The following is a 17027-nucleotide window of genomic DNA, read 5'->3' on the forward strand; positions in this document are numbered from 1 at the left end:
GTATCGCGGGGAATTTAGATTTATCAGTGTCAACAGTCAACACAATAATAAAGGACAAAAACAGAATACAAGAAGAGGTGAAGGGATCAGCACTATAATAACCAAGGCTACGAAATACATATCAGTTTTTACAGTACACTAATATGCATTTTCTTCCTTTTATGTTTTCTTTTCTTATATGCCACTCCACCGCTGTGTCCAGATAAAATTTTTAATTGAACTAATTAAAAATATATACCTATTTTTCTTCATTCTTCTGAGGATATTATGTGGTTTTTGTAATTTTGGCTTATCAGGGGTAGCAATATTTTATTAGTCATTCCCGAGTTATGTAAAACTCAACTTACGTAAGAAGTCCTTGAATTTATCTGTTATGCATGTCAAGGACCCCAATAATGATCAACAAAACATCTATTATTAACACAAAATTGTTTGACACGTGACTGAATGGTGCGATACATATCAGCATGTTTGCACCTAATTCCCCCCCCCACTAACATCCTGTCACGCATGCTCGCTATGTAAGGGCGCATGACCCAAAACACAACTAAATATAAATTTTGAACCGAAATGCATAAATTAATATTAAACTATTTTGTAGTTTACAAAAACATACCTATGTAAATCTAAGCAAAAACCAAAACTAAATATTATATTAGGGTCACCTGATAAGCTATTAAATATACCAACGTGTATTGTGTCTGTGTATGTGTGTTCTCTGGTTGATTTGCCTGTTTTGTCGGACAAAAAACCTCAGTTTCTGGGGTTTCTGCTATCTACGCCTGAGGCTGAGTAACTCAGCCATGGAGTGAAAAAAGTCCATAAAACTTCTTCGTATCATCGACGGGATTTGAACCCGGTGTGGGGAGGATGGTAACGATACCACTGTGCTCTCCATGCAGACTGTAAATCTAAACAGATGCCATTACAGAATTTTTAGTGCGAACCCTCTGGAACACTATCACAAACCCCCAAGGGTTCACGAACCATTAGATGGGAACCACTGCTGTAAGGTTATTTGACTGATGTGTTTAAGGCTTTGATTTAATTGAGCAAGCTGAATGCTGATGGCAATCTTCCTCTTGCTCAGACCTACGCACGAGGGGACATAAATGCAAATTGAGGAAGGATGGTTGCAAGATAGATGCGCAGAAGTTTGCCTTAAGCCAGGGTTGGTTTGAATAAAATCAAGGAATTAGACAAATTCTTAGAGGGTACTCTTGGACAGGTGATGTGAAAATAATTTTTTTTTGGGGTGATGCTTTATAAGCTTGCTTTCTTGCATCATTTTCCACCACTAATACTAACATTACATATCTACAGACCAGGTAATTGTGAAGATTATGACGAAAGCCTCTACATGCAAATGGAATGGGCAAGTAAGCGTAAATGTCTTATTATGGGTGATTTCGATTTGCCTCTAATTGACTGGAGTAAATGGGAAGGAAACTCGACATGGGGAACAAAATTTTAAATCAACTAGATGACTATTATTTGTATCAACATGTCAGGGAAAGTACTAGAGAAAAGAATAACCTAGACCTCATCATCATCACCACCCATGAATCAGATGACATAACAAGGCTGACAGTAGAGGAACCAGTAGCAAGAAGTGATCATGGAGTTCTACGGTGCATGATGAAGAGAGAGGTAGCAGTAGTAAAAGGCAAAGGAATGAGTTGTAATTTCAGAAAAGGAAATTACGATGCCTTAAGGTGCTACATGGCCTCTATTAACTGGGTAGATATCGCACAGAGAACGAATACAATTGAACTGTGGTATGCTTTTAAAACATTAATCACAGACGCCTTGAATGTGTATTTACCATTAAAAAAATACTCCACGAGGAGGGTTCCAAGTTGGATGAATAGTGAAGTTGCCTCATTACTTGAGCAGAAAAAGGTGGCATGGAAAAGTTACAGCACAATAAAAAGTACTGAAGCCTATAACAGCTACAAGACGATCTGTAATAGAACCACAGAAAAGGTTCGACAGGCAAAGGCAGTTTATGAGAAATCACTAGCAAAGAGGGGGGATAAGGAATTTTTCACATATATAAATAACTAGCTTTGTCAGAGCTCTAATCTGTATTTGACAAAATTTTCAAAGTATTTTGTTGCTTACGCAAACCACATTTTAAATTTTCTGCTTCAATTTTCATTTGTTCCGGTGAAACTAGCTTATATTTTACGAAATGTTTTGTTGAAAAATGCCTTTTTAGATTATATTCTTTAAAAACGGAAATAGTTTCATTACAAACCAAACAAACAGCTTTATCGTCTATATTTGCAATTAAATATTTGAATGTCCAATTATCATTGAAAATGCGGCATTTGGCATCAATTTTTCTTTTTTTTAATTGGCTCATTTTATGGGCTATAAATTATATTAAATTAAAAATTGTAATAATTAGAAAAGGCATAAACTGACTTATAAAATATCTTGCACCAATATTATTTTTTTCAATAAGAAGTCAAACCCAAAGGAACTTCGTTCGATCGATGCTACAATAATAATTAGGAAATAATACTCTTTGACGCTGCGTAGAATCACCTGGTTAACTGCGCACTGCTTACTGCTGTACTGATCACGATTCCCGATTGAACTGAATTAAGCCGAACGTTTATGGCGAGTGTAGTCAGGTATGGATTTTCTATATTTATAGCATTTACGGAGGGGGCCGGATTCAACATCGTCGTGGGCCACATCTGGTCTGCGGGCCGGCTGTTGTCCACCCCTGTGTTTAAGGCTCTGAGAGGCATCAGTAAAATGAATGAGGATGAAATTTTCAAGATTATAAATGATGCTAGAACTAGGAGACATAAATTCAAGTTACGGGGGGAGATGTTTAGATTGGACTGCAGGAAGTTTTATTTTAGCCAGCGAGTTATAAATTACTGGAATAAGTTGCCTACATGGGTGGTAGAGGCTGACAATTTGGGGAAATTCAAAGGTCATCTGGATAGTACCTTCAAGTGAGGGAAACACATAGGATGATAGGTTTAATTTCCTTTTCTTTTATTAATTATTAGTTTTTGTTTTGTTTTTTTTATCATTGTTTTGTTTTTTTTTTTTTTTTTTGGCTGGTGCAGCATAAGCCATAGACTTTCTTGCACCATGCGGCCATTACTAATACATGGAGGCTATATATGCAGTAGAGCAAAATGAATATTGAAATGAGCTATATCAGATATTTGCATCTCATGTGGCTCATTTCAAGATTAATTTTTCAAACATTCTCATCAGCTGTTTGCTATTATTCCTACTAATCTATAATGAATTTCATTATCTATTATATAGTAGTATAATCATATTAACACATCATATTTTTAATCACAGAAACATATGTGACCTCTTGACTTCGAGAGTTCCCCATTCCTATTTGTATATAACCTACCTCAATTAGTTACTTTTTTTATAACAAGTGAGTGAAATTATCACTTTTTTTTTAAGGTAATGATAAATACAGATCTCTCAACAGTCTCTAAAAATTGCTAAACATAAGAGATAATTATGTACACTTCATCATGTGTATTATCTATATCTTATTTTGATTTCAATTTGTTTTTAAATTTATTAATAGATAACTCACCTTGATTTATGACTTCTAATTTTTGCAATAATGCTTGAGTAATAAAAAGATATACTGCTTTTTATTAAGATTATTACTATATTCACTATTCCCTAACTATGCTGCTTTTTTCCATGTAGTATGGGCTCAGACACGAATATATATCTAAAAGTAGTATATGAGTCTGTCTATGCAGCAGCAGCAGTAGTAGTAGTAGTAGTACATTAAAAGCCATTTTGGGTAAACGTACAAGCTTTCAACTTGAAATGGTGGTTGGATGCCACATTGTAACCTTTCCATGCATGCAGCTGCAACTCATGTGAACTTCCCAAAACCCACTGTGTCAGATGTTATTCAAAGGTGGAAGGCCATAGCTGATAATTCAATGAAGATGTCTGGACAGTGTTGCAAACTCACAGAACATGTCTGACAAACCACAAAGAGGGTAGTTCATGCTGCACACATGCTATCTGTTAGAAACATCACTGAGCAGGTCAAAGAGGCCACAGGAACATTGGTCAGTATGTCAACCATACAAAGGGAGCTGCATAGTCTTGGATTCAATGGTAGGACAATTGTAGACACCAATATGAAACACTAATTGCAGTGGTTTTGTTCCTAACATTCACAAACCATACAACAGAAGGTGCTATGGAGTAATGAATCTTGCTACACATTTTGTTCTGATGGACATGAAGACTGCACAGAGAGCAATTTGTCAGAGTGATTTGACTGAACCAAGAAGTTTGAAAAAGGTAGTATAATGGAGTCCATGGAGTGCTGGAGCAGACTATAGTCAATGCAGCCTTCTTCCAAACCAGCTCTGGCAGCTTTACAGGAGGAATGAAGTGCAAATTCTTGCCAACACTTACCTGCAGTTGAAAGAAAGTATGCCCAGGAGGGCTAAGGCTGATGTACAGGCCAGAGGTGGGACTACTAAATATATTTTAAAATCAAAGTCCCTTTTTGCAACTACCTGTGTATGTATAAATACTGTTGATCATACAGTATATATTATTATTTTGGGAATTTTATATTGTGTTTTAATTCCTTGCATCTTAATTTATCATCTTAATAAACTACAAGATCATGAAACTAAATTGCAGTACTAAACCTAGCCTTTTTAATGTATTTTATTTAACATTGTTTTAATGGGACACTCTGCACAAAATAAAAACAAAATTATATTGATATGATTTTTAATATGTACCTCATAATCACTGTCTTGCTCAACATGTCCGGATCTAGACCCTGAAAATTAAAAATAAGCAAGTTAGACTATTAATTTCTAATTACTGTTGTAAAATTCTAGGTAATAATATTATTTTATGTATATTCTCAGTTAGTAAGAATTTGCTAGTAAATACTGATTTTCGTCTCTAATATTAATTACTGCAGTGTACATACCACCCCTTAGGGGGCTGGCATGTACACTGCAGTAATTAATACACAGTACACACCAGTCCCTTAGGGGTTGGTGTGTACACACAAATGTGGTGGGAAGAAATAAAACTGCAATATGGAGAGGCTATGGTTACCCCCAAAATAACTGGGGTCAATATTAACACCAACCCCTAATACGTTTAATGTTTAAAATATTTAATTTCCCTACTCCATATTTGGTTATTAAATTAGTACCACTGAAAATGGTACCAATTAAATAACCAAAATACTGGTACCACTACTAACAGTGACAATTTTCTTTAAATTGTCAATGTTATTAATTTTTCCACTGATGATTATTTGTAACATATGAGGATGACTTAACGAAGTACAGGTCACTCAACTACAAATAAAAATAGCAGAGTGGCCACTCAGTGTACAGAAAATCTGTACGCTGGGTGGTCACTTTATAAAGTATAGCTACCCTTTTCATGAAATAGTGCACCATGCTCATAAAGCAAAACAAAAGATTGATGTGACATTGAACAAGGCATGGTGGTCAGCAACAGATGAGTCAGTATGAGTATTAATATGACCAATCATAGTCATAGGTGAAAATTCCTACTGGGATTTTCATGTATCACTGTGTCTTGGGTGTATAGAGATCAACTAGGAAAGTTCATAATACGGAAAGTTCATTCCCTGACCTTTCCATATCCTCCATATTTGGTGGTCACAGGCTCGAACCCCGGTCTAATCAAGAAGCATGTGCTACGCACTGCTGCTCCTGCCCACCTGGCTATGGAGGCGCCATTACTGTCCTGAACAAGGTAAACGTTGGAAGTGATCACAGAATGGTAAGATGCACACTTGATATAGATGTAAGAAAAAAAGAAAGGAAAGGAAAAAACTGACTCAAGTAAATAATACAAAGGTCTTTGAGATAACAGAAGAGGATAAAAAGCAGTATGTACTAGAACTTAAGAACAAGTTTGAGCTTCTGCAGACTGTTCAGGACCAAGATATCGACGATGAATATTACAACTTTCTGAAAGTGATAAAGCCCAAGAAACCTATAGGTAAAAAGAAATCCAAAGAAGAAAAAAATCAGTCAAGAAACACTTGTCGTGATGAACCGAAGACAACAAATGAAGAGCAAGAAAAACAATGACAGAGAGAAAACTGAGTATACTGAGTTATGCAAAGCCATTAGAAAGAGACTCAGAGAGGACATAAGAAAATTTAACACAAGAAAAGTAGAACAAGCATTAAGGGAAAACAAAGGATTTAAATCAGCAGTCATGAGAAGTAATACAGAAAGACAAATGATACTGAAACTGAAGAATAGCGATGGTATACTTATGAATAGCAGAGAAGGCATAATTCAAATACCAGAAGACTACTATAAAGAGTTATACAAGGAGCAAAGGAATGATGCTAGCAGTGGGGAAGCTGGATTGCAAATTAGTAACACATACAACACACCTGATATCCTTCCTGATGAGGTAGAACATGCGTTGAAGAAAATGAAAAATCAGAAATCTCCGGGGGAAGATGAAGTTACTGTAGAGTTGTTAAAATTGGGAGGAAGAGACGTGACACAAAAACTGGCAAGGCTCTTCACAAAAAATACATTAGAAAAGGTGTGGCACCTAAGGAGTGGAATAATGCAATCATAGTTTTACTGCAAAGAAAGAAGATAAATGAGAAATTGGAAATTATAGACCAATTAGCTTGTAATCCCACATCTACAAGTTGTTCATCACTAACAGATTAGAAAGAATACTTGATGAGAATCAACCGAAAGAGCAAGTTGGCTTTAGGACAGGATTCTCAACTGTGGATCACCTTCACGTTATGTCACAGCTCCATACAGCATAAGGCAATGTTTCGGCCACTGGAAAGACGGGGCCTAGATACCCCATATATTATGATTTTGAAGAAAATATATGAGAATGCTACCTCCTTTATTAGACTACACAAAGACAGTAATAAATTTAAAATTGAGAAAGGAGTTCGACACGGAGACACAATATCTCCGAAGTTGTTTACTGCTGCCCTTGAGGAAGCTTTCAGAAGATTAGACTGGTCGCAGAAAGGAATCAATGTGAATGGAGAGTACCTAAACCATTTACGATTTGCAGATGGCATTGTGGTCATAAGCCATGATCCCAAAGACTTAGAGGAAAATCTTAATCAGTTATGCAGAGTTAGTAAGGATTTTGGAGTAAAGATGAATATGACAAAAACAAAAGTAATGATGAACAAGTATGCCACAGAAAAGGGATATAATGATTGAAGGAGCAGTAATTGAAAAGGTGAAGTCATATACTTATGTGGGACAAGTTATTAGCTGTAATAATGATAAATGGCTGGAAGTCAAGAGAAGAATAAATTTTGGATGGATAGCATTCAAGAAATATAGTCACATACTGAAGAGCAATATCCCAGTTTGTCTGAAAGGTAAAATAATGAACCAATGTACACTCCCCACCATGACTTATGGAAGTGAAACTTGGGCACTCACCAAAAGAATGGAAGAGAAGCTGAGAACTACACAGCAAAGAATGGAGCGAATTATATTGGGAATCAGACTGTTAGATAAGAGAAACACATGGATTAGGCAGCAAACTCAAGTAAAGGACATTCTTATCAAAACTAAAGAACTAAAATGGTCTTAGGCAGAACACATAGCTCGAAGACATCATGACAGATGGACTAAGAAAATAACAGAATGGTACCCAAGAGAAGCTAAGAGAAATCCTGGAAGACAACAATGGAGATGGACAGATGAAATTCATGAGTTTATGGGTAGTAAATGGATGGCCATTGCACAAAACAGAAGGAACTGGAAAGTTGCTGGAGAGGCTTTCATCCTGCAGTGGATTGAAAATGGTTGATGATGATGACAGCTTATAGTTCACCTTTCATGTGTGTTCAGTATTTATTTCAAAAAGTGAGCAAAACACACTTTAGACCTTGATGTATTAAATAGATTATAACTATGGTGTGATATAAAACCGGGATGTAAATTAAAGTTTATTTGTTATTAATGTTAATGTATATATTAATATAAAATAGGGGTCTACAGTGTTAAGTATTTATGCAGCCTCACTGGTCTTTTATCCTTTGGGTATTGTTGGGTTCCAAGCGACTCATAAATAAGAAATTAGGGCCATGACAGCTCTAAAAATCCACAATTAGGTTTTGAGGATCTTTCTGTAGTCCATAATCGGTAAGTAATAGAGACCTTCAAACATATGAAGAAGAATACAACTGTCGATGTTTATATCACTCTATCACCACCACAGCTATTCCTTTCCATGATACTGGAAGAAAAGTAATGGGTTTTTTTGCTTTTGGGGTAAATCAACTTTGATTTACTTTGCATATGAATTCAAAAAAAAGAAAGAAAAATTGCATTGGACCCTTTCATGATAGGCATGGGAAAAGCCTTAGATATATCAGTTTATATTTGATGAACTGAACAGGTACTTCACATCAATCTTTACAGACAAAAGACCTTTCATAGTGAGGGAAGGCTGTGTGAATGAGGCTAAGTAGAATAAGTCAAATGAAATTAAAAAACTGAAATTACAGATGATCCTTTATTAGAAACACTTTCAGGCCTAAAAGGCAAGTAAGGCTCCTGGATTTAATGGAATATACCGCATAATTTTGAATATTATCCTTTGAAGGTGGTGAAAGAATGCAATTAAAAATTAAGGTTAATTATGAGGGCATCACTGTGGATGTGGAAGAGATTTCTTTGGATTAGAAAAGTGACAGAATATCACTAATACATAAATGTGGCTCTTAAGAGTGAAGGATTTTTATCGACCGATCAGTCTACTTCAGTGGTAAGCAAAAATCGTGAAGGCGGATGATAAGGAATGCAATACAGGGAGATTTAAATGGAAATAAAATTTTGAAGGATAAAGAACACAGGTTTGTTAAGGGAAAATCATGTTTAACTAAACTTGTTGGCTATTTTGGCACACAGTTACTTGTGCATTGGATGAAGGAAATAATTTCGACATTGTTTATTTGGATAATAGCAAAGCATTTGACTCAGTTCCTCATGAGAGGTTACTGTATAAGTTGGAACATGTTGGGATCACGGATAAGATTCTAAGATGACTGTAGGTTGACGGTAGGGCAGAAGACAGAGGGTTGCAATTAATGGTTACTCTTCAGATTGATTTAACATCAGAAGTGGTGACCCCACCCCCGGACTGTTTCTGGGCCCACTGTTGTCTGACAAATGAAGTCAAAATTTGTAGACTGGGAGAGTAGTTAACGATCAATGCCAAGTGGCATTCCTTCAGGATGACTTGGATAGGCCTCAAGGATGGTCAGAAAAGTGGCAGCTATGTTTTATTTCAGCAAAATGCAAGGTCTTGCATTTCAGTAATAGCAAATTATTATGAAAAATTACAATACAGATGGATATGAACTGAAGTTCTCCAAGGATAGGAAGGCCCATGCTGTCCTATGGGTGATTTATCAAACATTAGCAGAGGCATATGATGCAAGAAAGCAAGCTTGTGCAGCACAGCAAAAAAAAAAAAAAAAAAAAAAAAAAACACTCCCATTTCACCCCTCCGTTCATTCCAAATACCTGTCCAGCTCAGCCTTAAATTTATTTAGGCTATCAACTTCCACAACAAAGGATGGAAGTCTGTTCCACCAACCAACTACCCACTGGCTAAAGGCAAACTTCCACACATCTAACTTTCCTCAATTTGAATTTATGCCCTCTCAGGTGATTATTCTGAGCAAGAGGAAGAATCCCATCAGCATTGAGCATGCTCAAACCATTCAAGGCTTTATACACCTCAATCAAATCACCTCGCAGGTACCTAGTCTCCAGACACTGTAATTTGCAAAACTTAAGCCTTTCTTCGTAAGAGCAACCCTTTGTTCCATTCACTAATCTTGTTGCCCGTCTCTGTACTCGTTCCAACAGCTCTACATCCTTCTTAAAATGAGGCCTCCAGACCTGTATACAGTACTCAGGTGTCGCCTGACCATTGCCTTATACAAGGGGATAATCACCTTATCCCTGCTAGAAAAATTCCTGTATATCATTGACAGACACCATGAGCTACTCTTGCAGACCATCTGCACTGCTCAGAAAACTTCATATCTGCCTGCACAATTACCCCCAGGTCCTTTTCGTTCTCTACCACTGTCAATGCAGTGCCACAGAGTTGATACGTTATTCTGGGATTACTGCTTCCCATATGCAGTACTTATTTGTCAATGTTAAAAACTTCAGTTGCCACCTCTCAGCCCATCTGAGAGGTGGCAAATGAAGAGGCCCAACATTTTGCTTGTAGAGAAAGGAGGACATAATCTCACATGATTTTTCCCTTAACAAAGCTGTGTTGTTTATCCTTCAAAATTTATATGTCTATTATAAAACCATAAACACACTTAGAATACTATCATATGGAGACCACACCAAAAAAAAAAAAAAAAGATTTTATTTTGGGGAGGGGTGGAGGCCAAAGTCCTGAGAGTTCTATGAGGATCATATTTTAGCATTTATAGCTTTTCAAATTTAGTGTAGCGCAGGAAAAAAATGTTATCAATTATATGGAAAATCATCACTTGTGTACCTGTACTTCCTTCATGCTTTCAGAGATAAATACTACAAGGAGAGAAAAAATATATAAATAACTTTATCTAATATTGCTCACTGTATTATTATTACTATTATTATTAGCAATAGCGATATAAAAAAATAAAAATAAAATTCTCTTCTGCAACACAAATAACATTTGTTCTGGTCTTAATAGTTTTTGTTATTTAATTCAATCATGATTGTAATTATTGTCTATAGTACAGACAATAATTTAAATCCCTAAACTATAGACAAAAAGTCTATAGTTTAGGGATTTAAAATAATAAGATATATAGAGATCATTGACATAAAAAATTTTTCCTAATTTTTATTATAGTTTATATAATTCAAAATTAATTATTTGTTATACAACCTCAAAATTGATTTTGCCTTAGTGCATATTGATCATTACAGAAAAAAAGAACACCTTATTGTTCCCCCCCTTTCATTTTGGTGGTTGTCCCTAGAAGAAGTCACCCAGAGTGCAGGTATACAATAAGTTCTGTACTTTATCCTTTGTATATATATATATAACATACTTTACCTATGCATTTTCCATAGATCTATCTAGATATGTCTCTTAATATAATTCTCTTACTATAATCCTCCCAATAAAATAAAAATATGGTATATATATATATATATATATATATATATATATATATATATATATATATATATATATATATATATATATATATATCACATTATGAACGTAGTGTATCTATTACTACTGCAATGGCACTAGCCCATAAATTAAGTATATTACTTTCAGTAAATTAATGATCACCTACCGTATTACACATTTAATATATACACTGTGAGAACAGAATTATACCACCAACCTAATACTTCGTAGGTCCTCCCTTTGCCCTCAGTACAGCAGCTATCTGATGTGGCACTGATTCAACGAGATGTCAGAAACGTTCGGGAGGTATGACCAACAAAGCTGTGCATAATGTGGTCAGCATTGCAGGTATGGAAGTGATTGGTGTATCCAGATGCCTGATATGCCTTTCCATAGTGTCCCACAAGTGCTCTATGGGATTGATATCAGATAATGTTCGGAGGCCAATCAATATGCTGGAAGTCAGAACTGTGTTCCTCAAACCATTCCTCCACAACAAGTGCCTGATGGCTCGGCGCATTGTCATCTTGGAAGACACCATCGCCATTTGGGAAAAAGTGTAACATAGCGGGGTGTACACAGTCAGCAAGCAGTTGACGACAGTGGAGACTGGTGATAAATTGTTCTACATGCACCAGGGGTCCAAGTTCCTGCCAGTGAAACAGGCCCCACACCGTACAACCACCTCCACCGGCCTGCACTTTTGATACCATGCATGATGGATGTTCTTGAGGCCAAATTCGTAGACAACAATCCATGGTGTGGAGTAAATATAACTCATCCGATCAGCACCCCGTCTTCCAGTCTTCTAACAGCCAACTTGCTTGCTCTTTGCACCAGGCGAGTCTTTTAAGCCGATGAACTTTGGTTAGGAGACAATGCCGTAGATGTCATCTGCTTGTATAGCCCATATGTGCCACCATGCGATGCATGGTCATGCCAGATATTGTTCCGGGTTGGCCCATGTTGTATTGGGTAGTCAACTCTTCAACAGTGCTCCGCCTGTTCGAGTCATCAGACCCGGCGCTCACCTCTAACATCAACTTTTCGCTGACCTTTGCAGTTTTGCTGTAGGGTCGTTGTTTGACCATTTTGACGCCAGTCCTGGTACACTTTAACTATGGTGGCTCTCGAACACCCCACGAGTTCAGCCATTTGGGAAATCGAGGCACCAGCTTGTCGAGCACCCACAATCTGTCCTTTATCAAAGTCCGATAAATCCTTCCTTTTACCCATCACGCTCGGAATTTTACTACCTACTGAACCACTGACACTTTATCTATGCTACACAGGTTGACTAACTGCGCACTCTCGTACCTCACATGGTCAAAGGGTCACATTCAGTTTTCATAGGGGTGGTCATAATTCAGTGATCGCTCAGTGTATATATATATATATAATACGTCTACCATATTGATATTGATGAGCTCACAGCAAACACATTTCTTGTTATTTTCGTATATATATGACAGTAAATGATGGGACCTGACCAATTCTGAATATGAGATACATTAGAAGTCTAAAGGTTTAAATTACTAAGTCAGTAACTACATGCTGTCGTGCTAAAAGTACTGCTACCATCCCTTCAGAGGGAAAATGAAGCTGCAACTCATACTATTGTATAAAAACAGTTTTTCTTCCTTGATTTCTCTATAAGAATTTCAGAAATGGGTAGCTGGAGTTTACTGCACCAAGATTTTCAAGTGGTTCTGAGTTTGTTTATGCTTTGAGTTACTTCCCTCTGTTGTCAAGGGATGGCACCATTTGGCATTTTTTTTACTGTATGCCATGTGTGCTACACACATGTGTTATATTTATTTAATTTTGTTTTGTTAAAGTAGGATGTTTCAATGAAATGTGCAAAAAGAAGATTATTGTTTATACCATATATTCTGCTGGAGTTGAAACACTAAAAAATCATTTAAAATTTTAAGGTCAACTTGGTGTACTCCAAGTACGAAATCCTAAATATCAATTAAAGGCAAATGCTCAAGGTTAGAAAGACATGAATTAATAAGTATACTTACAATTTATTTCATGTATATTTTTACAAAATATGGATTGGTGATCACCTTTTAAAGCCCAAGAATTTGTTAAACAGATGAAAAGAGCTCACAAAATTCATTGAGAATCATGTTTTGGGTTTATTCTTCATGTTTACTGTTTCTTCATTTGACATTGTCTATTTGTTATAGTAAATATGCTTCTCTAAGGGGCACTGTTTTTGTACAAAGAATCCAATTTGCAGTAAATAATAAACAGGAAACAAGGAATGACAAAAGACTTCAGACCAAGTACATCACCATGACTCACTCCCCCCCCATCGGAGAGGGGTAAGTCAGTTACCCCATCCTGAACATTCAGTAGGTTGGTTTAAATTTCTGAGAGAATATATATACAGGGCATTTCATAAAATATGGACTGTACTTTCAGAATCAACTCAGAACCTAAAATAATGAAAAATATTTACATAAACATGGCTGTTTGAATTTTAAAATATGCTATGAATTTTTCAAAAATAAACGAGAATAACCAAACATATACCTAACCAGTATGCATAAAACATTTTACTAAATATGTGACTGCTTATTCCTAGTTATTATTTTATACATATGTTCATACACACTTTTTCTTTTTTTTCTGTCCCTGAATCTATCCTGTAAGAGTAAATGTATGTTTTTGCCTTTACTGAGTGTGAAATGGTATTTGCCTGCTAAAGGTTAGATAATGATCTTAGGTTAATTTAATTTTTTCAGTGTTTTTAATGTGATATGTACTTTTTCTGGAGTTTCATTACTTTGTGGTAGGCTGCATTGCTCAATAAGTAATGAGTTAGTGTCAAATTCTACGGGAGAACCTGACTTTAGATCAATCACAGAATTAAAATATGCTCCTCATTTATGGGTTTTAGAACAAGTAGCAATCAGTTAAACTGCCAAATGAATGGGAAGTGCCAAATGGTAGCACCATTAAATTATCAAAAAAAGAGTTCAAACAGTTTCATTCTTGAAATTACTGCTGACTGACTACTATCAAATGCAGAGCTTATACATCTTGATCCCTACAGATGGGGATTAGGATGTCTATTTAACAATTCAATATTCCTATTTATACATCACTTTGCACTACTATTAGCATTAGTATTTAGTAGTGACAAACAATGCAAGAAAGCAAGCCTATACAACATAAGCAAAAAAAAAAAAAGAAAAGAGAGAGAGAGAAACACCTCCCAATTCACCTATTCATTTCCTCAAACAGTTTCTCTAGTTCTTCCTCAAATTTATTTAAGCTATCAACTTTCACAACAACAGACTGAAGTTTGATCCAGCAATTAACCACCTGCTGCTAAAGGCAAACTTCTGCACATCTATTCTGCAACTGTCCTTCCCAATTTGAATTGTGCCCCCTCATGTAGTCTGAACAAGAGGAAGAATCCCATCAGCAATGGGTTTGCTCAATCCATTCAAAGTCCTCAACACCTCAATCAGATCACCTCAGAGGGCCTAGTCTCCAGACAGCAATTTGCAGAAATGAAACATGAAACCTTTCTTCTTAAGAGCACCTCTTTGTTCTGCTTACAAATCTTGTTGTCCTTCTCTGTACTCATTCTAGTAGCTCTAATCTTACAGACCTGTATGCAGTACAGGATATACAATGGGATAATCACCTCCTATTCCCTGCTAGCAAAATTCCTGTATATCACTGGCAAGACCCCATGAGCTGTCTTGGCAGTGTCTGCATTACTCAAAGAAACTGACATCTGACTGCACAATTGCCCCCAGGTCTTTCTCATTTTCCAGTATCCTGATTGCAGTACCCCACAGTTGGTACGTTACGCTGTGGTTACTGCTACTCAACAGTACTTTGCATTTGTCAATTAAACTTCAATTGCCATTTCTAAGTTCATCTTCGTAAGTTTTTTAGATCCTGTTACAGCAGAATATCACATTCCTGTCATTAACCACCCTGCCAACCTTTGTATCATCTGCAAACTTGGATATTAAGCCTTCATCAATATCATTGATAAATATATAAAGTAACAATGAGCAAAACACCAAACCCTGGGGGACTTCGAGAAGGGCAATGTCCATTGATTACCACTCTGCTTTCTCCTATTCAACCATCCCTTTATCTACAGCAGCAACTTGCCCTTAATGTCACACTGCTCAAATGGTATTACACTAAAACCACTAATAATAACACTTCCTGAAATGGAAGTGTTATACTATTTCAGTTATGAAAGATAGTAAATCCCCATTATTGATAAAGAATGATGATGCTACCCCCATGACTGCATTTCAGTAGTAACGTCATTGGCACAGTATTCATATTGATGAACACAGTAATCTGCTAAGTATAACTGCACAAGCCACTCAATGATAACACCTGCTATCGAACAAAAAAGTTGGCATAACATTTCACTTGTAGAAACTTCAATGGTTATAAATATGATGTTGACAAATTTAGAGTAATAGATGCACTGCATACTCACTGTATATAACATACTACATAAGCTACATGAGTAGCTTATGCAGTATGTTATATGTGCAGTGAATTATTATATATGTCAAAATTATTATTGACATCATTTTAACAATACCAATTCTGATGATCTACTACCGCCTCCTTTCCGGTGAATTTTCAACACCATATGTGAATTAGCAATTACAGCCTTTAATTGCAAAAACGCTTGCATTGTTGCTTGTGTAAATCATGTCCATATTGAGCATATTCTCTAACAGTTCTTTATCATACGTATGCAAATAATTAAAATGAGAGCCAATTTGAACTTTCTTTCCGACTTCTATGACATTAAAGTCTCTATCTTAAATTATAAAGAAATTGGATTATGGATTTCATTTTTCAGTTCAATTTTCCTGTCTAACAAAATAGGTCAATACAAAAATAACAGAAGAAAAGAACGACGTCCAGCTACGTGAATGTCGTCAAATATTTAATGTTCAGAAGGGTTGATATCAACAAAAATTACGCACAATGAGGCATATTGCTAATTACTCAAACTAACGAAATTAAATTTAAAATTATTAGCATTAATTTCCTATATATTAATTTTAATCATCTAAAAGATATTTAACTTCCATAAGCCACAATCCTTTAACGAAAAAAACTAACACTAAATTATATCAATACTCACCTTCATCAGAAGACATCACTGAAAATATTATTTAAACAAAGCATCCAACAAAAACTGTACATAACATATGTAAAATTAAATAATACAACCAATTTTAATTAACAAAAAATGTATAACTATAACTATACACCGCTACTTGTAAGCCAACATGTTCTCTACTACGTGAGGTGCAGCGACATCTACAATAAATCTTTATGCCGAGAGTTCTTAAAATTAAGGTAATTTGCGTCCATAATACTCGAAGAAACGTACTGATAATTGATTTAAGCAGACATTCCCACCCAGTATACCAGTGGTCTCCAAAGTGGGACGGCAAGACAATCCGCAATAAATCAATATTTATTAATTGTGTTCTTCGAAACATAATTGAAAATAAAAATTATAAATAAATGTTTTTTTTTTTAATACACAATATGCATCTTTGATCGAGCGGCTTTATTTGATCATTACCGAGTAGTAGTAGTAGTAGTTGTGGCATGCGAGGCAAGAAAGCAAGTGTATGAGCTTATGCAGCATCAGCCAAAAAAAAAAATCACACCATTCCCTCCAAATGCCTGTCCAGTTCCTCCTTAAATTTATTTAACCTATCAACTTCCATGACGACAGATGGAAGTTTGTTCAGGCAATTAACCACCCGCTCTGGCTAAAGGAAATTTTCCGC

General features: G+C 35.9%; 1 protein-coding gene across 1 annotated transcript in view; it reads right to left on the reverse strand.

Moving 5' to 3' along the window:
- The window catches only part of LOC150091986 (uncharacterized), a 140873-nt gene extending 124356 nt beyond the window's left edge, over positions 1-16517 (reverse strand). The window contains exons 1-2 of the mRNA XM_090377630.1: positions 16367-16517; positions 4782-4822 (exon numbers count right to left, since the gene is read on the reverse strand). Coding sequence (XP_090233756.1) covers positions 4782-4822; positions 16367-16382 — 57 coding nt within the window. The 5' untranslated portion in view covers positions 16383-16517. The remainder of the gene's footprint in view (positions 1-4781; positions 4823-16366) is intronic.
- Positions 16518-17027: the final 510 nt, after the last annotated feature.

Source organism: Mastigoproctus giganteus, chromosome 1 (assembly GCF_048544385.1).
Source record: "Mastigoproctus giganteus isolate SK-2022 chromosome 1, ASM4854438v1, whole genome shotgun sequence".
Lineage (NCBI taxonomy): Eukaryota > Metazoa > Arthropoda > Arachnida > Uropygi > Thelyphonidae > Mastigoproctus > Mastigoproctus giganteus.